The sequence below is a fragment of the Grampus griseus genome (genome assembly GCF_964374135.1).
Source record: "Grampus griseus genome assembly, chromosome: 9".
Classification (NCBI taxonomy): domain Eukaryota; kingdom Metazoa; phylum Chordata; class Mammalia; order Artiodactyla; family Delphinidae; genus Grampus; species Grampus griseus.
In genome coordinates, this window is record NC_139003.1 from 95804063 (window position 1) to 95824007 (window position 19945).

The 19945-nt window shown below is 62.5% G+C and overlaps 2 protein-coding genes across 3 annotated transcripts; one reads left to right on the forward strand and one right to left on the reverse strand.

Annotated features, from left to right (window-relative positions):
- The first annotated feature begins 1232 nt into the window (after positions 1-1232).
- AEBP1 (AE binding protein 1) lies at positions 1233-10835 on the forward strand. Of its 2 annotated transcripts, XM_082662275.1 has the most exons (21): positions 1233-1538; positions 3179-3520; positions 4060-4122; positions 4250-4321; positions 4453-4587; positions 4665-4730; positions 5424-5501; positions 5624-5707; positions 5825-5872; positions 6512-6621; positions 6699-6838; positions 7179-7263; positions 7363-7507; positions 7610-7695; positions 7858-7981; positions 8249-8445; positions 8534-8713; positions 8916-9267; positions 9348-9487; positions 9641-9740; positions 9951-10835. In XM_082662275.1, the coding sequence occupies exons 1-21, from the start codon at positions 1286-1288 to the stop codon at positions 10556-10558; spliced, it is 3408 nt and encodes a 1135-aa protein (XP_082518401.1). In that variant the 5' UTR covers positions 1233-1285; the 3' UTR covers positions 10559-10835. The 2 variants fall into 2 exon arrangements, with proteins under 2 accessions (XP_082518401.1, XP_082518402.1); XM_082662276.1 differs by lacking the exon at positions 5424-5501.
- Positions 10836-10966: 131 nt separating this feature from the next.
- Positions 10967-18721, reverse strand: POLD2 (DNA polymerase delta 2, accessory subunit). The gene is made up of 11 exons (XM_082661463.1): positions 18704-18721; positions 17134-17586; positions 14208-14329; positions 13895-14018; positions 13493-13607; positions 13149-13347; positions 12799-12879; positions 12490-12647; positions 12159-12286; positions 11570-11671; positions 10967-11215 (listed from the first exon to the last, which is right to left on the reverse strand). The coding sequence occupies exons 2-11, from the start codon at positions 17351-17353 to the stop codon at positions 11055-11057; spliced, it is 1410 nt and encodes a 469-aa protein (XP_082517589.1). The 5' UTR covers positions 17354-17586; positions 18704-18721; the 3' UTR covers positions 10967-11054.
- Positions 18722-19945: the final 1224 nt, after the last annotated feature.

A 19945-nucleotide genomic window follows, 5' to 3' on the forward strand; every position in this document is an offset into this window, starting at 1 on the left:
ATCTTCCACGCGGGGCTGGGCTCACACGCACCGCCCCTAAAATGTTCCCTTGATCTGACCTGGCTTCACCTGAGGCTGTACCATCTGCTAGAAGGGGGCCACATAAGCCAGCTGGCTGCCTCCCACCTCCGTGCCGGGCTCTTCATCTGGGATCCCTCCCTCTGTTGCTGGGAGTGCAGGGGAGGGCAAGAACCCCCTGAGCTTGTATGGAAATTGCTGTGTGAGTGCTGAGTCCCTCCACACCCCTGACAGCCCATGCCTATGAATGACACACACAGTTTATTACAACTTGAAAGGCATCTCGTCCGTCCCTCCCTGCTCCATCTCTGACCCTCCCTCCAAACTTGACCTAGTATGTCAGTCCCTTGGGAGGGGAGGGGCAATCTTACATGGGGGCTCCTACCCCCAGCAGAGCAGTTAGCCTGCCTTGAGGGCGGTTTTGCACCTGTCCCCCTCACTAGAAGGTGAATTCCCAAAGTGTGGTCCTTCCCAGGGGGACCAGCACAGGGCCCGGCTCTCACGGACCTGGGAGGTTAGCTGGATGTCTGAATGAAGGCTGGTGACAGCTGGCAGAGCTGCCAGGCCAAGGCTCCAGAGGGAGGAAAGGATAGGTGGGGACACTGCTGCGGGTCCCGAGATGGGGAGGGTCCTCGAGGCCTGAGTTCGTGGCTTGGCTCTGCCATCAGTGGTCCCGCTCACCTCCAGCCGGTTCTGGGGCATCTCGCCTCCAGTTCCCATCCGGCTTGGGGGCGGTGTCGCAGACGGCGCGGGGCAGGGGCGTCGGAGCGCTCCGATCCGCACCCTCTGGACCTCGCGTCCTCTCCGACGCTCCCTCCCTGCGGCCTTTCTTCCAAGGCGCGGGCCCCGGCCCGGGACACAGCCCGCAGTTCCCACTCCGGGAAGTGCCAAGCGCGCGCGGCGCCGGGACTGCTCGGCTCCCCCCGCAGCCCCTCCGTCCACGCCCGGCTCCTCCTCCCCTTCCTCCTCCTTCCCCGGGGGTGGGGGGAGCCGGCTCCGGAAGCCCCAGCACCCCCGCCCCGGCCGCCTCTGGCGCTTTGGAGAAGGCGGTCCGCGCGGGAGCGCGCCACGCGGGACCTGAGCTCCCAGCCGCCGCCACCGCCTCGGAACCCCCAGACCATCCCTGAGCCCACACCGACCCCTAAGCCACTGCCCGTCCCGGAGCCCTCAGCGCCCCACCCCGGAGCCCCCCCCACGCCCCTCCCCGGAGCCCCCGCCCGCCCCTCCCCGGAGGCCCCCCCCCCCGCCCCCCGTGCGGACCGCGACCATGGCGGTCCTGCGCGGGGCGCCCCTGCTCGGCTGCCTCCTGGCGCTGCTGGCACTGTGCCCCGGGGGGCGCCCGCAGACTGTGCTGACCGACGACGAGATCGAGGAGTTCCTCGAGGGCTTCCTGTCGGAGCTGGAGTCCGAGCCCCGGGAGGACGACGTGGAGGCCCCACCACCCCCTGAACCCACCCTTCCCGTCCGCAAAGCCCAGACAGGGGGCAAGCCGGGGGCGCGTCCGGGGGTGGCCGAAGAGGGTAAGAGCACCGGGTAGGGGTGGCCCTCGGTGTGATGGGGGGCCTCGGGGAGACCTGCACCTCAGGCTTGAATGGCGGGCCTCGGTGGTGTCTGGCCGAGGTCCAGTCTGCCCAGCGTGAGGAATGGCTCTGTAAGGCACAAGAGAGCCCAGATATCTGGCGGGACATTGTGCCAGGCAGAGGTCAGTGCTGGCTTGGAGCCCTTTGGGTTTGGAGATGCATCCAGCAGGTCCACTGCCCAGTGGAACTGGGTCCTCCCAATCCGTCATGCACAGCCCCAAACCCCCAGAGGGACTAGACATGAACTAACTGGGGACTTTGCTGCCCCCTGCCCAGGTCAGTTTGAACGGGAACGGCCCTGCCGTCCTAATGGGGCCACTCAGTGTGATTGTGGCACACGCTGGCCGTGCCCACACCACTGCCAGAGTCCCAGCCTGGGACACCAGCCTTTTACCTGTGCTGCCTGGCCTCCTACTCCAGGAGCACAGAGCCGGGGGAGGGCCTTGCAGAAGACCCTGGTCTCCACAAGGCTCCCAGAGGCACTGGGCAGTAGTCCTGGGTTATTGTGAAAATTAAACGAGGTGATGCATCGCCAAAGCATGTAGCCTAGTGCCTCTTATATAATCAGCTGTCAATAAATCTTTGCTGTTTACTGTGACCTTCCGGAGGGTGGGCAGGGGTCTTGCTGATCTCTCTCCCAGGAGACTCCAGGGCACCGTCCATCATTCCTGAGGTCAGCAGCTCCTCCCCTTCATCCCGCTCTAGATCTTTCCTGGCTCCTCCCTGGGACCCATCGCAGCCTCCCCCGCCATTCCGGTCGAGATTGCTGTCCCGGCCTCTTGCACGCTGCTGTGGCAGCTCTGTTTCTCCTGACTGTCTGCGTTTTGTAGATTTTCCAGTATTTCGGTCATGTGGCCCCCACTTCTCCATTACATTTTCAACAGCATTTGCTCAGGGGCCTGGAGGATTCCTATAGGCAGCCCTAGGCCCTGCCCCTGCTTCCTCCCTCCCCCAGACTCCGAGATGGGCGAGCAGCTGCAGTGCCCACCTATCCTATCTGTCCTCTGTGTGGCCTCAGGACCCCCTATGGTTATGGCTTCCAACCCACCCCAGACTCCTTACCCCTGGATAGGGGATAGCCCATGAGTGTCGCTCTTCTTTGAAGCTTTTCTAGCTTCAGAGAGGCCCCGGGCCCATGCCCTTTACTTTGTGTGGCAGTTGGCAGGGAGGAGACTGCCTCCCCCTTTAGACTGGGCAGTCTCCCCAGGCCTGGATGGCTTAGTCACCTCTCTGCCCCTTCTGTGCCCAGCACAGAATAGTGGGCCCTGACTGGCCAAGGGGCCGTACGGTGAAAGAGGGGATTGTGAGGTGCTCCTCTGGAGGTTTTGGGAGATGGGAGGACGAGGGCCTACCCCCTGGGAAGCTGAGCTACCCAGGCCAAGGTGTGGTGGTGACAGAAAGCCAGTCCCAGCTCTGCCATGACTGCAAGTGGCTTCACCTCTCAGTTTCCCCCATCTGGGAAATGCAGGGCTAACAGCAGCCCCTCTGCCCAGGTTGTAGGCACCCTGCCGGGGGTGGGGGGCACATGGGGCATAGAGGGGGTTCTTCATTGATTTTACCTGAGTCTGCATCTTGAACAGCACCTCCAGGGAAAGCCAAAGACAAAGGGAAGAAAGGAAAGAAGGACAAAGGCCCCAAGGCGACCAAGCAGCCCCCGGAGGTGCCCTCCAGGCCTCCCAAGAAGCCCAAGGAGAAGCCACCCAAGGCCACCAAGAAGCCCAAGGAGAAACCACCCAAGGCCACCAAGAAGCCCAAGGAAAAGCCACCCAAGGCCACCAAGAAGCCCAAGGAGAAGCCACCCAAGGCCAACAAGAGGCCTCTGGCTGGGAAGAAGGCCCCCATCCCAACCCCCTCCGAAAGCCCGAAGTGGCCACTGCCCCCAGTCGCCAGCCCCGGCCTCGAGGAGCTGCCCCAGGAGGGAGGTGTGTGCTGGCTCTTCTGAGACTGTGGGGCTCTGACCTGCTGGGCTGCAGGGGGAGGGGGCTGAGGGCGGGTCCCTGAGGCCCTGCCTCTCGCAGACCCTCAGAGCCCCCAGTCCGGGTGGGCGCTGCGGCCTCACTGTTGTCCCTCCCTCGGTGCCGCTCCTCCCCTGGGGAGGAAGTGCTTGGCAGCCTCGTGGTGGGGGCTTGCTCTCCACCGTCCTGGGATCCGTCCCCTGGGCCCCATCCAGAGCCACCTGCCCACAGCGTCACTGGGCTCTGAGCCTGGAGGGTGCCCGCCTGCGGGGGCAGCTTTGCGGCAGGTCCTCCCAGACAGCAGGGCCTGGGCTCCCCAGAAAGCCGTCCAGCTCTCTGGCCCCCCAGAAATGCCAGCAGGGTGCTTAGGGCTAGAGCAGCCCGGGCCTCCCGGGAGTGAGCTGTTCAGGGCGTGTCGGCAGGGCCCGGGTCTCGTGGAGGCTCACGGTGCAGCCAGTGGTCAGGGCAGGCCTCCCGTCCACCTGCTCCTGGGCTTTGTGTTGCAGACGGGCCCCTCCCAGATCCCTGGCAGGGCCCAGCAGGAGAGACCGACGTGGAGCGCCAGCCTGGTGAGTGGGCGCCGGCCACCTGGCCTCAGGGCACCAACCGCCCTGGCTTGCTGGGTCCCCGGGGTGGGCCGGGGTGGCGGCGTCGGGGAGTGCCTTCGATGAGGCGGCCACAAGCGCTCTCTCTCAGAGCCGGAGGAGGAGACAGAGCAGCCCACGCTGGACTACAACGACCAGATAGAGCGGGAGGACTACGAAGACTGTGAGTAGGACCCTGCCCCCCCACCCAGGCCCCGCCGGCCCCGCCTCCCCACCTGGATCCCACCCCCGGCCCCCGGAGGCCCCACCCTCCCTGGCCTTGGCCCCAGCTCCGAGCGCCCCCCTCTCCCCCAGTTGAGTACATCCGGCGCCAGAAGCAGCCCAGGCCGCCCCCCAGCAGGAGAAGGCCGGAAAGGCTCTGGCCCGAGCGCCCTGAGGAGAAGGCTGAGCCTCCCAGGCCGGGGTTCGAGGCCCCGGAGGAGAGGATAGGTAGGATGCGGGCAGACTTGGGCGGCGGGGTGCCAGGCGAGGGGGCTCCGGCTCAACCCTGCCTCCCACCTCCACAGAGCCGCCTCTGAAGCCGCTGCCACCCAACTATGGGGACGGCTACGTGATCCCCAACTACGACGACAGTGAGTGCCTAGGGCCCCTGCCCTCTGCATCCCAAGGTCGGCCTGCCTGTGCCTCCAGCTTGGTGGGAGTTACCTGGCCACCCTCTCCGGCCTGGCCGCCCTCCCCTGATCTCCTCCCTCAGGCTGGGTCTTCCTGGCTCCCAACTTCGCTCTTCCCCCCATCGCCCTGAGCCCCAGTGGGCTTCACTCTCGGGCCCTCCGAGCTCCGGTCCTGGCCACCTCGCCCCTCGTCCCTCGGGACTCCCATGCCGCCTTCCGCTCCCTCCTGCTCCCGGCCCCTTTGGACCCCATTCCCCTCCTCCTGGCCTCGGTCCCCATCAACCCCTTGGCCCCAGCTCAGCCCTCCAGACCCCCCTTCCTGCCACAGGTGCCAGTCGTCCTTCGGGGCATGTCCGATGTCCGTGCCCCACTCCCTGCCCAGCCTTTCCCCACCTTTCTCCGGGCCACGCCCTGCAGGGGCGCCAGACTGGTGACTTCCTCGGGGTCTCGCTCACCCCACCTGTGCCCAAGCAGCCTCCCCCTCCAGGAGGACCCTCCCTCCTCGTCTCAGCCCATCTGGACTCTTTAAGGCCCACCCTGATCTCACCTCCTCACCTTGTGCACCGCGTGCCCAGTCCGGCCCACTGGGCTCCTGTGAACCTAGGAGCCCCGGCTCGTGGTGGGCCATCTCATCAGGGCTCTCCCTCCCCACAGTGGACTATTACTTCCGGCCTCCCAGGCCCCAGAAGCCTGACCCTGGCCTGGAAACAGATGAAGAGAAGGAGGGCCTGAGTGAGTGGACCCAGGCTGCCCCCAGCCCCCCGTGCAGGCCTGACCCCCACCCCACCTGCCCCCTGAAGCCCCCCTTAGCCTGGGGCTAAGCCGACAGGCCCCTCCCCGCTTCCACCCTTCAGAGAAACCCAAAAAGGAGGGCGGCAGGCCCAAGGAGGAGGACACGCATGACAAATGGACTGTGGAGAAGGGCAAGGACCACAAAGGTGTGTCTCTGGGGGCTGGGGGCTGGGCCCACACAACCTGGGTCCCCATGAGAGGTCCGCCAGACCCCCGGCTGCTCTGGGACCCTCAGCACCACCTCCTCCCTTTGTTGTCCCCAGGGCCCCGGAAGGGTGAGCTGGAGGAGTGGGCTCCAGCAGAGCAACTCAGTGAGTGAGGCGCTGGGGGGCTCGGGGGGAGCGGGATAGGTGCGGGGGGCTGGGGGGGGCTGTGAGGGCTGCAGCATAGCTACGAGCGCCGGGGCTGCCATGGGCATGTATGGAGGCTGTAGGGCGGGTGTGACGGCGCTGGGGCCGTGCCATGGCCGCAGGGTGACGGCGATGGGGCACGTGACCCACCTAAGGCCACACATTGGTCCCAAACCCGGATTTCCTGTTGGCACTCCAGGCCTCCAGAGCCCCTTCCTGCTCTTAAAGTCCTGCAACGCGAAAGGGAGAGGCCCTGGAGTGTCTCTGTCCTGGGCCTGACCCCAGGGGACAGAGCTCAGGGCACAAGGCAGGTGCGCAGATGGCCCCGACGCAGACAATGCCTGGGACCGGCCAGGCCCTGGGGTGGCTGTCCCTGTGATTTCATGTGAGCCCCATGGTCCCCTGGAGCCTGGTGTCATCAGCCCATTCTCCAGAGGGGGAAGCTGAGACTCAGGGTGGGGAAGCACAGGCTGGAGCACAGCTGCCCTCACTGGCGCCCCCTGATGTGAGGGGAAGTGGGTGCTGGGCTCCTCCCTTCTGGGTTCGGTGGAGGGAGGGACGGAGCCAGGGGGCCACCAGCCTGGGGTGCCGTGTCCCCAGAGTGCCCCCCCATCGGGATGGAGTCGCACCGCATCGAGGACAACCAGATCCGGTCCTCCTCCATGCTGCGCCACGGCCTAGGGGCACAGCGTGGCCGGCTCAACATGCAGGTGGGTGTCGGGATGGGCCCATCTCCCAGCTGGGTAGGGGTTCCCTGCCTGCTCAGCCCCCCTGCTGTCCCCGACAGGCCGGCGACACTGAGGACGACTACTACGACGGGGCGTGGTGTGCCGAGGACGACTCTCAGACCCAGTGGATCGAGGTGGACACCAGAAGGACCACCAAGTTCACGGGCGTCATCACCCAGGGCCGCGACTCCAGCATCCAGTAAGTCCACCAGGCTCACAGCCACTTGGTGGGGGCAGGTGGCTCCAGGCACAGCTCTGAGTCCCGTTCAGAACTTTCCAGTGGGCCTTCCAGGGCCCTCCCCTGCCCCACCTCACCGCCACTCCTCGGTTATGGCCGGTCGGTTCCCTGGGTCCAGATAAGCAAACCAGTCGCCCACGGCCACGCAGCGGCCATGGCAGCCTCTCCCGACATCCGGGCCAACACCACACACCTGCTAGCTCTTAGGTTCTTGGGCCCAGAAGAGGGGGCTCAGGCCGCCTGAGGGCCTGGACCTGGGGCGGGGAGAGAAGCCTTACCCTGACCACCATCCGCTCCCCAGTGACGACTTCGTGACCTCCTTCTTCGTGGGCTTCAGCAATGACAGCCAGACATGGGTGATGTACACCAACGGCTACGAGGAAATGGTGGGCACCTGAGCCCTCGGCTCTATACGCCCCTCGTCTGAACCGCAGGTGGGCTCTCAGCTGGGGTAGGGGGCTGCTCTGAGGCCTGCCTCTTCCCAGACCTTCCGTGGGAACGTGGACAAGGACACACCTGTGCTCAGCGAGCTCCCGGAGCCGGTGGTGGCCCGTTTCATCCGCATCTACCCACTCACCTGGAACGGCAGCCTATGCATGCGCCTGGAGGTGCTGGGGTGCCCCATGTCCCGTGAGTGCAGGGGGCTGGCAGGGGCATGGATGGGAAGCTGGGGCAACCCGCGGTGGGCTGGCAGGTGGCCAGCTCAAGGCCCTGCCTGCCCACCCTCTGCAGCTGTCCACAGCTACTATGCACAGAACGAGGTGTTGACCACCGACGACCTGGACTTCCGGCACCACAGCTATAAGGACATGCGCCAGGTTGGGGTGCTTGTCCTGAGGCCACGGACTGGGCTCAGGGCTAACAGGGGAGCCTCCCCATAGAGCAGACCCAGGCCGTGGGAGAGATGTGGTCACTGCGGGTGGGCTGGGGGTGGCGGGAGTAGGTGGGCTGCGTAACTCTGTGTCTTCTCTGGCACCCAGTTGATGAAGGTGGTGAACGAGCAGTGCCCCACTATCACCCGCACATACAGCCTAGGGAAGAGCTCGCGTGGGCTCAAGATCTACGCCATGGAGATCTCGGACAACCCCGGGGATCACGAGTTGGGTGAGGGCCCCGACAGCCCCCTGGAGGCCTGGCCCTCCCCACGCCCAACAGATTATAGAGGCAAGGCCCTGGCACTGTAGCTGGGTCTGCGCCGTTGATGTTTCCAGCTCACCACCTCCCACCTATCTTTGGAGCCCCTTGCTGGGCCCTACAGTCCTCAGCCACCCTCACCCCTCTGGGGATGAGGCCGGTTTGGGTCCTTCCTCAGATCCCCTGGGCCTCAGGCCTCAGGAGGCTGCTTGGTTGCTGAGGCTCCTGCCCTTACAGGGGAGCCTGAGTTCCGCTACACAGCTGGTATCCATGGCAACGAGGTGCTAGGCCGAGAGCTGCTGCTGCTACTAATGCAGTACCTGTGCCGCGAGTACCGAGACGGAAACCCGCGCGTGCGCAGCCTGGTGCAGGACACGCGCATCCACCTCGTGCCCTCGCTGAATCCTGACGGCTACGAGGTGGCAGCGCAGACGGTGGGTAGAGGGAAGGGGGTAAGGCAGGGCCAGGGTGGGGCAGGGCTGTGGGTGGGCTGCTGATGCTTACCCCCACCTGCTCCCCCAGGGCTCAGAGTTTGGGAACTGGGCGCTGGGACTGTGGACCGAGGAGGGCTTTGACATCTATGAGGACTTCCCGGATCTCAACTCAGTGCTCTGGGGAGCTGAGGAGAGGAAATGGGTTCCCTACCGGGTCCCCAACAATAACCTGCCCATCCCTGAACACTACCTGTCTCCAGATGCCACGGTGAGGCCCAGCAGGGCCTGTGGGAGCAGCCTGGACCCTGGGGTCCTGGAGCTCCGGACTTGGGGGTGGGCTGTGGGTTACCCAGCCCGGGTGCTGAGACTGCAGGGCCTTGGAGGGACTGAGGGGGCATGAGTACCAGTATGGGGTCTACATGGAGGGTGATGGAGGCTGTAGCCCACACCTCACATACTGGCCACCCTAGGTGTCCACGGAGGTCCGGGCTATCATTGCCTGGATGGAGAAGAACCCCTTCGTGCTGGGAGCGAACCTGAACGGCGGCGAGCGGCTCGTGTCCTACCCCTATGACATGGCCCGCACGCCCAGCCAGGAGCAGCTGCTGGCCGCGGCCATGGCAGCTGCCCGGGGAGAGGACGAAGAAGAAGCATCTGAGGCCCAAGAGACCCCAGACCACGCCATCTTCCGCTGGCTTTCCATCTCCTTCGCCTCTACCCACCTCACCATGACCGAGCCCTACCGGGGAGGGTGCCAAGCGCAGGACTACACTGGCGGCATGGGCATCGTCAACGGGGCCAAGTGGAAACCCCGCTCTGGGAGTGAGTCAGCCTGGGAGGGTCTGCGGTGGGGCATCTGGTGTGGGCAGGGGTGACTGCGGCTCTGTGTCTGCCCTGCCCAGCTATCAACGACTTCAGTTACCTGCACACCAACTGCCTGGAACTCTCCATCTACCTGGGCTGCGACAAGTTCCCTCACGAGAGTGAGCTGCCCCGAGAGTGGGAGAACAACAAGGAAGCTCTGCTCACCTTCATGGAGCAGGTGTGCGGGCTGCCGGGGAGGGCGTGCAGGTGGAGGAGTGGGGCAGCATTTGGGGAGAGGGTGGTGAAGGGCGAGGGGACCTCGTGCATGGGACAGGGCAGCAACAGACCCAGTGGGCTCTCCATGTGGACACCCGCCCTGCCTCCCCTGCAGGTTCACCGCGGCATCAAGGGGGTTGTGACGGACGAGCAGGGCATCCCTATCGCCAACGCCACCATCTCCGTGAGCGGCATTAACCACGGAGTGAAGACAGGTACACAAGTGCATACCTCTACGCCGCTCTGCCTCCCGAGGTGGGGGGCACCAAATCTGTACGTGCCGTTCGCAAGGCAAGCCTGGCCTGCCTAGCACGTCCCTGCTCCTCTGGAGCCCCCCAGAGGGAGGGCTAGGGGGATCTCGGACAGGAGGACTGGGGCCTGGGAGGGGGTACTCCTAGGCAGCCGAACCCGTCCTCCCTCTGCAGCAAGTGGCGGCGATTACTGGCGCATCCTGAACCCGGGGGAGTACCGCGTGACGGCCCACGCAGAGGGCTACACCCCGAGCTCCAAGACCTGCAACGTGGATTACGACATCGGGGCCACCCAGTGCAACTTCATCTTGGCTCGCTCCAACTGGAAGCGCATCCGGGAGATCATGGCCATGAACGGGAACCGGCCCATCCCGCACATCGACCCGTCGCGCCCCATGACCCCCCAGCAGCGGCGCATGCAACGCCGCCGCCTGCAGTACCGGCTGCGCATGCGCGAACAGATGCGGCTCCGGCGCCTGAACGCCACCGCCAGCCCGGCCACCGTCCCCACGTCGCCCCCCACCCCCCCGACACTGCTCCCCACCCCCTCCCTTGCCCCCTCCCCCGCCCCAAGTTCTACCCTGGGTCCCTGGCACTTTCCACCCGAGACCACAGCTGGCTGGGAGGAGTCAGAGACCGAGACCTACACGGAGGTGGTGACGGAGTTTGGGACAGAGCTGGCGCCCGAGGAGGGTGAGGAGGAGGAGAGAAAGATGGTCACGGGCCAGGAGATCCCCTTCACCACAGTTGAGACCTACACAGTGAACTTCGGGGACTTCTGAGAACAGGTCTGCCAACGCGCGAGCTTGCACCAGTAGTCACACTGCCCTGGCCCGCTCAGCGGCCATCAGCAAACGGAAAGACCCCCGGTGTGGGCCCTGCCAGGAGGGGGCATGAAGTGATGGAGACCTAGGAGCCAGGGTCTGTGTCAGGCGTCTGCTCCACCGGCCGCTCTGCTGCAGGGCCGGGCTGGGGCAGCTTGAGCGAGCCCGGGTGCGGGGGGGTGGTGGGGGCAGACTTCTCCACCATCTGCTCCGGCCACACCAATAAACCAAGCTCACGGCAGATGTGTCACTGACCGCTTGCCATCCTGACCAGCTGGGAGAGGGGAGGAGGAGGGAGGCTCCCTCCACAGGAGTGCCCTGGCCCGCCACCAGGTCTGCCCAGCTCAACACCAGTAAACACTCAGGCTTTATTTACAAAGGCAAAGCTGCCGTGGTGCTGACACCACAGGGAAGGAATAGCGGGGGCCTCTCCGGACAAGGCCGCCTTTGTGAGTCAGGGGCCCAGATCCAGGCCTCCCAGGTCCTCCTCCTCCGCCCCAAAGCCTGAGAAGCTGATGGGCTGGCATGCCAGGCTGCGCAGGTTCACCAGACAGGCGGTCTGTGTGGTGCTAAAGTCCGGAACAGCCACCAGCAACACTGTCTGGTCCTCGGGGCCTGCAAAGAAGCCACGTGGGGGCGCGCCTTAGGTTCTGGGTGAGGCCCGTCTCAAAGGGAAGTCACCAGAAGTGAACAGGAGCCCCCCATCAGCACCATGGGAGCGTGGACCACAGAAGCTCCTTGAGACCAGAAACAAAAAGGGCCAAGGACCCCATAAAGGTCCAAGGCTAAAGCCACACTGACCAGAATGAGCTCTGGTGGGGACAGTTTCAGTCCCTGCAGAGCCTGGGCTGTCCACCCATGGGCGCCTGGACACTCCAACACAGGCTTTCTCTGTGAGCCTTGGCCCCAGCTGAGAGCGTGTCACCCGCGTCAGCCCAGGCCTGGGACCCCCCAGAAGACAAAACTTACCTCGGATGATTTTGGAGCCAAAGCTGAGGGTGTTGCCACAAAAATAGACGTGAGGGCACTCCAGAAAGATGAACGGGTCGGTGTTGTAGAAAGGGTAACAACCTGGAGAAGGAGGACCCACAGCTGAGAGTGGGGCTTCTCAGCCGCAGCGCAGAGACACCTACACATCTCGGGTAGGGCTGTCCCGTGTAGGACGCGGAGTGCCATCTCACACACGTGACCCTGTGGCAGCTGCCACGACAAAAACATCTCCACACACTGCTGCGTGGCCCCAGAGGCAGGGCAGTATGCTCTACCGCTGCCGCCTTCGCCCTTCTGGGTGGGCACCGGGCCAGGGTGCAGTGCCCTGACCGGCCCTAGCTCCCACTGTGCTCCCATGGCCTTCAGCCCTAAGCAGGGCCTTGGCCACGAACAGACGTAAGATTCCACAGTAGCTCCCAAGACAAACCAAGCTTTGGGGCTTTTCCTTAGACAGGTCACGGCTAGGCTGGTGGGTGCAAATCCAGGCTGGGAACCCTCCGAACATGACAGGAGCCCCTTTGGCCTTCCCCGGCACTTTGCTCCACACCACGTGTCTGAGTCCCAGTACCTAGGGTGTCAGGGGCTGTAGGGCTGACGTGACGGACTTGCAGGGTCCACTCCAGGATCTCCAAGTGGTCCTCCATGCTGCTGTACCGGAAGATGTCACTCACGTTCTGTCCCGACGTCCCCAGGAATCTGCAAGGCAGGGCTCGGCTGACCCCACCCTGGGGGGCCACCGTCTGCACTCCTCCCACGGCTGCCGGCCCAGAGCTCACCTGGCACCCTCACAGGGAGTCCCGAGCCCGACTCCAGGTGGGCCCTCCACAGCCCTGGGCCCAACCCTCCCCTCCTGGTGCCACCGAGGCAGAAGGCCAGGGGTCAGCCTGGAGTGGGGCTACCTGACTCCGTCGATGGTGGCCTGGTAGGGGTTGGTGACCAGCTGAAGCGTGGAGTAGGCAGTGGCCAGTGGGAACATGCAGGGGTGCAGGGGCTGCTGGGGGAGCGTGTAGTTTGTTGGGTCAAATTCGCCTGGCATCACGTCCACGGGCACGGAAGCCTGGAGGGCACAGGGGCAGGGGAGCTCGCAGGGCCCAGCTCCCTCCATACGCACCCCACTGGAGTCCACCTTCCCCAGCCCACCTTCCAGTGCCCAACTGCAGTGCCAGAGACCCCGATCCCGAGCAGTGGCCTGCCCCCAGCTCACTCACGCTCAGCTGCAGGAGGATCTCGTCCAGCATCTTGACAGCCTCCACGCTGGCTGCCTGGGTTTTCTTGGTTAAGTACTTGGCCTGGGGGGAGAAGCCCATACACAGGCGATCAGCCCCCAAGTGAGGCTTACATCAAAGCCATACCCAGAGCCCCCGCCAGGAGGGCTGAGAGCAGAGCAAAGCCCCACCCACAGGGGGACAGTAAGACTGCCGGGCCTCCGGCCCCCGCCACCGCCCTCAGAAAGCAGGGCCTGAGGACAGGAGATTCCTGGGTCACCAGGCCTGCGAGACCCCGTGCCCGACGCTCCGCGGGGAAGGAGGGCTTGAACGCAGGCAGGTGGGTGCCGTACCTTATTGATGGAGTCTCTGCTCTGGGTGTTGTGGCTCAGGAGGTTCCCAGCGAGGATGACCCGGGAGACGTGGGCGGCGCTGCACTGCTCCCCTTCATCCCCAAGCTGCCCCGTCACCACATCCACCAGCAGCTGGGTGCCCAGCAGGCTCTCGCCCCCGCCTCCACCCAGGCCCAGGCCGGACACCAGCAGCACAAACCTGCCGGAAGAAGTCGGGGTCTTCGTGGGTGCTGGGAGGGCTGCGTGGAGCTCCTGGTGGGGCTCTGTCACCATCACAGGGGAGCAGGGGCCAGCGAATGTGACTCCCCCGGACCACTGACCGGACCCGGGCCCCTGCTCCTCACCTGGCCGTGTCGAGGGGGCGTGTGGGCTTCTGGGGAGCAAGCCCTGCAAAGCAGTGGTCCTCCACCAGGAACTTCCCATCGTCTCCTGCAGAGCCCAGCACAGCCAGGACCGTCCCTGGGGAGCAGCAGGGTCAGGCCCAGGAGGGGGGGCCCGAGGGGCTACCACCCCCTTCCAGGCACCCAGATGACAAAACCAGCAGCTCTCCTCTGCTGGTGAGTTCTCACTGAGGACTCAGGACTGGGCATCTGCTTCCTAGAGTCAAGTGCCTCCGGGCGGAGGTGGGAAGAACTGACCCCTACCTGGGTCTCACCCACCACCTGAACCCAAACCCATGGCTGCAAGAATAATGCAGGTGTTCGCCAGCACCCAGAGGTGCGGGCCACCCCCTCCCCCCTCCCCACCTGTGACCAGCTTTGCCACGTCGATGGCACCCGCCAGTTTGATACGCTGCAATTCATCTTCCAAGATCAGTTCATCGTCTGCGTGGATGTATTTGCTCCGAGGAGGCTGGGGGAGCAGGTTGTGCTGGAATTCAAAGATGGGAGTGGTCATGGGGCCAGAGCCCACTCTGGCTCCGGTGCCACGTCAGTGAGATGGCCCTGCAGCCCCCTCCTCCATGGGCAGAGGCCCAGCCCTGATTCCCAGGATGCAAGGCAGGTGGTCCCATCAGTGCCCCCAGGGAAGTATTCTGGGGGCAGCCCGTGGGGTCCTCACCTCTTCGCTGACCTCCCGCAGGATGGACGGCTGCAGCAGCATGGCCTTGAAGAGGGTCCCTACCACACAGCACTTCTCCCCAGGCTGCAGCTCACACAGCTTCTTAATCAGGACTCCATTGCCTGCGGCATGAGGGTCTGAGCTCAGAGACGAGCCCCCTCCACCCCCTCACGGCCACGGAGCACCGCGGCCCTGGGGCCCTGGCCTCCACGAGGAGGGAGAGAACGTCAAATGCAAGGACCCCTTAGACCTAAAGGATCGCTTGGCCCCAGGGGGACAGAGGGACTCTGAATGTGCCTGCGCTCTGTATGCCAAGCGTTCTCACAAGAGAGGCAGACATGCAGAGAAGGCGACGTGAAGATGGGGCAGAGACGGGAGGGAGGCAGCCGCGGGCCCAGCAGTGCCGGGGCAGCCACCAGAAGCTGGAAGAGGCAAGGAAGGACTGGAGGGAACGCGGCCCTGCCGACACCTGCATCTTGGAGCCCTGGCCTCCAGAACTGGGAGAGAATGGACTTCTGTTGTTTGAAGGCACTCAGTTTGCGGCTCTGTTGTTTATTACAACGGCCACGGGAAGCTAATGCAGAGTTTCTTCACTTATACCTAAATTATAACGCTGATCCTTAGAAGGAGGTATGCCAAGTCTCAACACAGCCCTGCCCTAACAATATTACAGTCTCTTTTGAGAGTTTGGATTCTTTCATCCGCCCCACAAATGCCTCGTCATCTGAAAACAGAGATACCCCAAATCCAAACTTCATATCCCCACCCGCCCCATTCTGCTCCCTGTGGAGTCACCAGAGGGCCTGGGATCCGAGAGAACAGCACACAGGAAGCGTTAGGGACGGGCAGGAAGACGGGCGTGGGAGAGGGGTGGTATGCAGGGGTCACTCGGGTGGGCAGGAGGGAGGAACCACGTCCCAGAAGGCCTGAGGGTTTGTTAGTACAGACCCCAAGCCTGGAGAAAACGCTAACAGGAGGGGATGGGATAATGTGGACTTGGGACCAGCCCGTTCCTTAGCCCGGTGACTCCAGCACGTATCCCTCCTGCCCCAGAATAACCAAGAACATCCCACAGGTCCACGCCCTGGGGAGCGACGGGGAGTGCTTCAAAATAAGATAAGGAGGGCGCCAGCACTGGATAGAAATGCCAGACGCCACGAGAGACAACAGATGCCAAAGCCACAATGTCCACCGAGCCCTCACTCAGCCCCAGGTGGCCGTGCCAAGCCCTGCGCTTGGAATTCTTCCACCCCCGACAACACGCCAGTGGAGATATTATTACCCCACCACCTGGCTGAGGAAACTGAGGCACAGAGAGATTAAGGAACACGCCCAAGGCTACCCAGCTGAGATCCAGTGTGCATGTCTGAGCACCAGGTAGAACCACACAGCCCTGTGCTGAGGGCGGGACATCTGTCCATCCGGGCGGAGTGTGGGCGCCAGGCCAGGCGCCAGCACCGAGAGTGAACCCGAAGGCCCATCCTTGCCCTCACTGAGCTTCCGGCGCAGACGGAGAGGCAAGAGCAGGAAAGGCGGGATCTGCCGCTGGGACAAGTGCTGCGAACGGAGAAGGCCCTGCTGGCCCAGGCGGCCTCTCGAAGCACAGGATGTTTCAGCTGAGGTTGTGAAGGAAGCCTGGGGACAGAGTGTGCCGGGGACAGAGCGTGCCAGGCGCAGGGAGAGCCAAAGGTAAGAAAGGGCTTGAGGTGTTCAGGAAACTTGTGAGTGGAGAGAGGTGAATTCTGAGATGGACTGAGCTCTGGGGAGGAAGCCTGGCCACGCAGAGAAGCCACGTGGGGTGTGAACGATGCTGCCTACTGTCAGTCACCCAGCCAAGGCCCCATTCATCATGGGCCCCACTCTGTGAACAGAATAAAATGGCTGCTTTCTGTCACTGGGCAGCTTTGTTAGAAGAGAAACCTGGCGGGGATATGTATATACGTGTAACTGATTCACTTCGCTGTGCAGTAGAAACTAACACAACATTGTAAAGCAACTAGACTCCAATAAAAATTAATTCAAAAAAAAAGAAGAGAAAAAAAAAAAAAAAAGAAGAGAAACCTGGTACCACAGCAGATGCTGCTGTAAAGAATCTAAAAGATGACATTGACCTTAGGCTCGAGGAGGGTGTCCTCGAGGACTTCAAGGAAAGTGAGAGAAAGGCATTGGGAACCAGAGGAAGGAGACCCTGGCAGAGAAAAGGTGAATAACACTTTTGCCTGCAGTAAGGAAAACAGAAAACATCTCTAACATGAGGATGTAGCTAGGAGATCGGGTCAAGTGTTCTCCTGGCTGCGTATAATAAAACCGGAGTCAATCCAGCTGACCTGGTGGGATGGGACAGGCCTGGGAGCCAGTGCTCGCCAAAGCTTTCCCAGTGGTTCCAATGTGCAACCTGGGCTGAAACCCAGCAAGCCTGGTGCTGGGCGGCGGGGTGGGGGTGGGGGGCGCAATAAAAATGAATAAGACACGGTCTCACCCACAAAATTTCAGTTTAAAGACATAACACATGAAATGAAAACTACGTGGAAAGCTACCCTTTTTTTTTTCGTAATTTTTTTTTTTTTTTTGGCTGCACCACGAGGCATGTGGGATAGCAGTTCCCCAACCAGGGATCGAACCCATGACCCCTGCATTGGAAGCGAGGAGTCTGAACCACTGGACCACCAGGGAAGTCCCAGAAAGCCACTCTTATAAATAGTAACAATGAGGTGATGGGGTATCACCCAAAAGTTGAAGGTGGTGGGGGTCCTACTTCATCAAGAATAACTTAAAAGCAGGAAAGATCACCAAGGAAGAAATGGGGAAAAAAAAGAAAAAGGCCTGCACTGCCCAGGCCACTTGATTAGGAAAGACAGACGACCCCAAGGGTCTGGAGATCCGTGCCCAACAAACCCAGAAGCACTTCCCCAAACTCATTACTTACCCCAGCGCTGCTGGGCCCGGCTCACCAGGAAGGGCCTCATCTGGATGAGGCGGGTGGCATAAATGTGGGCATACTGCCGGCTAAAGTTGCGCTCCCCCAGCCGGAAGGGCTGCGAGGAGTTGGTGTAAGTCACCACGGGCACCCGGGCAAAGGTAGCGTTGCTGGCTGATGGTGGGGACAGCAGAGTGTGGGCCCTCTGGGCAGCCTGCTCAGAAAACATGTCCGTGCTTGATGTGTCCAGACCGCTGTGGCCGGGACAGGGAGGAGGTGGTCCCTGAAAGGACACAAACGCAGTCCTGCAATCCCTGCAACCTCCGCGGCAGCTGCGTCCCTAGTGTGGCTCCACCGCACCCACAGGGCCCTGAGGGTGGGGGAGACTTGCGGTGCACACCAGACTCCGGCCAGAACAGCACCTGGAACTCGACTAGGTTGGATACCAGTGTCCCCTGTAACCTGCAAAAAGGGAGATGAGGAAAGCTAGGAAATGCTTCTCCCACTGGCGCTCTCCAAACCCATCCCAAGTGTCCACTGCCTGCTCCACACCTCAACCTAGACAATGATCAAGGTCTCAAATTCCATGTCCCAAATGGAATTTCTCATCTGCCTCCATCCAGCTCCCTGGCACCTGCCCCATCTCAAGGCATGAGGCCAACCTTATTATTACACAAGCCTACCATAAAATAATTAGCCTATGATTAAAAATATAAATAAAACAAAACATAAATCAGTCACTTCTCTGCTCGAAACCCTCCAAAGTTTCCCCATTTCACGGAATAAAACCCCCAGTCCCTACAGTGGCCTATGAGATCTGCCCCACTGGTCCTGCCCTCCTGTCCCCCCACCAGGAGGCCTGCTCTTCTCCCTCAGGTCCCTCAGGTCTGCTCAAATCTCACCTTCTCCACCTGCAACCCTCCCCTGGCACTTCTGCTCCTCCAATGTTTATTGTTTTCCATGGCATTTATCTTCCAACAGACAATACATTTTAAGTTTATTGTCTGCCTCCTCTGACTAGAATAAAAGCTCCAGGAGAGCAGAGGCATCAGCACCTGAGCCCACTTTCCAGAAGCAGCCCGGAGCCCCACTGAGACGTACTGTAGGCGTCAGATCCACAGCAGGTTCCAAGATCAGTGCGTGGAGCAGCTCAGTCATTTCTTTACATGCGTACAGGGATGATAATAGTTTGCATGGAATGGGTTAAAAAAGACGTGGCACTAAAACCGATTTCTTCCTCCCGCCTTTTTAGCACAGCTATTAGGTGGCTTGAATTCTGCCCTACAGAACAGCTCTGGGCTGGGACGGTATCTGAATCAACTATCTACCCCAAAGTGTAGAGCGGCGGCAGCGCTCTGGCCGCAGTCTCGAAGGAGTCTCGCAGCCTGAATCCCCAGGCCACGGCCCCGGCCCGCAACCTGGGGCCGTCTGGGGGAGTACAGCACAGAGCCTGCTCAGACCTCCCTCGCGAGATGCCTGTTAACCCGCCCCCACGCAAGGACACCCAAAGAGCCAGCCCCCCCAAAGAGCCAGCCCCCCCAAGCATCCACGCGGCCTGGGGAAGCAAGACCCCACTCACCTCGCCGCACGCCGCGGCCCCGCCCACAGCCGCGCGCCATCTCCCGCCAAGCCGCGCGCCTTGCCCCGCCCACAGAGGCATCTCGCCAATCACTGCGTGCTCCACCATGCTCATCATCGCGGGGACCGCCCGCCGCCGCGCACCTCCTCCCGCCACTCCGCGAGCCTCGCCCCGCCCATGCTGCATCCCGCCAATGACAGCGCGCTCCACCATGCTAATCACCCCCCCCCAGGGCTCGCCCACAGCCGCGCCCGCCCCGTCCATTGACGCGCGCCCCGCCCCTGAGCTCTGCGCGTGCGCGGGATCACGCCCCCGATTCCAAGGGAAACGCGGGGCGGGGTTGCAGCTTAGGGACCAGTGTGCACTCGTGTGCGCCGTGACGCCCCGACCCGGCCCTTCCCGGAGGCCTGACCCTGAGGTCACTGCGCCTTCCCTAGAGTTGGCGCCCCTTGCGCCACCCCAGGACACCGCTGGGTCCCCGCTTCTGCGGTGGACGGTGGGAGGGCTGAGGACGATTGTTGCACCGCCTAAGGGGAGCGATTACTCTGCCGCAAGTCCGAGGACAGGGCCGGGCACTGGGTTCCAGAACAGTGGGGGAGGACTTAGAGTTAGGGTCAGGGAAGCGGACTGGCTGGCTGAGGCCTTCCGCACGGGGCCAACAGCCCTGCCAGCCTCCACCCAACACTTCCTGGTCTCTGTTGTCCTCACTGCCTCTCGTCATCCACACTCCTCCTACCCACCAAGGAATTCTCGTGCCGTCCCGCACTTCGTGCGGGCTCTTTTCCACATCTCCACCAATCCACATCGCTTGGAATTCCTAAGCAAGCCCCAGTGGCCCTTCCCCATGACGCTTCCTCTCCACTGCCACCAGCGCCGGGATTCAGTCTCTTTAGCACATGCTGTTCTGCTGGTTCACTCTGCATCTGTTTCTCAAGTCCCAGTCTTGTCTCCTCAACAAAGTAGATAATAGTTATGGATAACACATAAAAGCCCTTGCTATGGACCTGACACTGTTCTAAATTCTTGACACATACAAATTCAGCTAATCCTCCAATAACCCTTTGAAGAGGAAACTGAGGCACTGAGAGGTCACACGGCTAGTGAGTAACAACTAGGATTCACTCTGAGGCAGCATGACTCAGCCCTGCCATTGTATGTGTGCTGGCTCTCTGCATATGCAGGTCAGCTGGACTGCCCATCTAATTGCCCATTACTTCACTTTTGTCCCTGCCGTTCAGACAT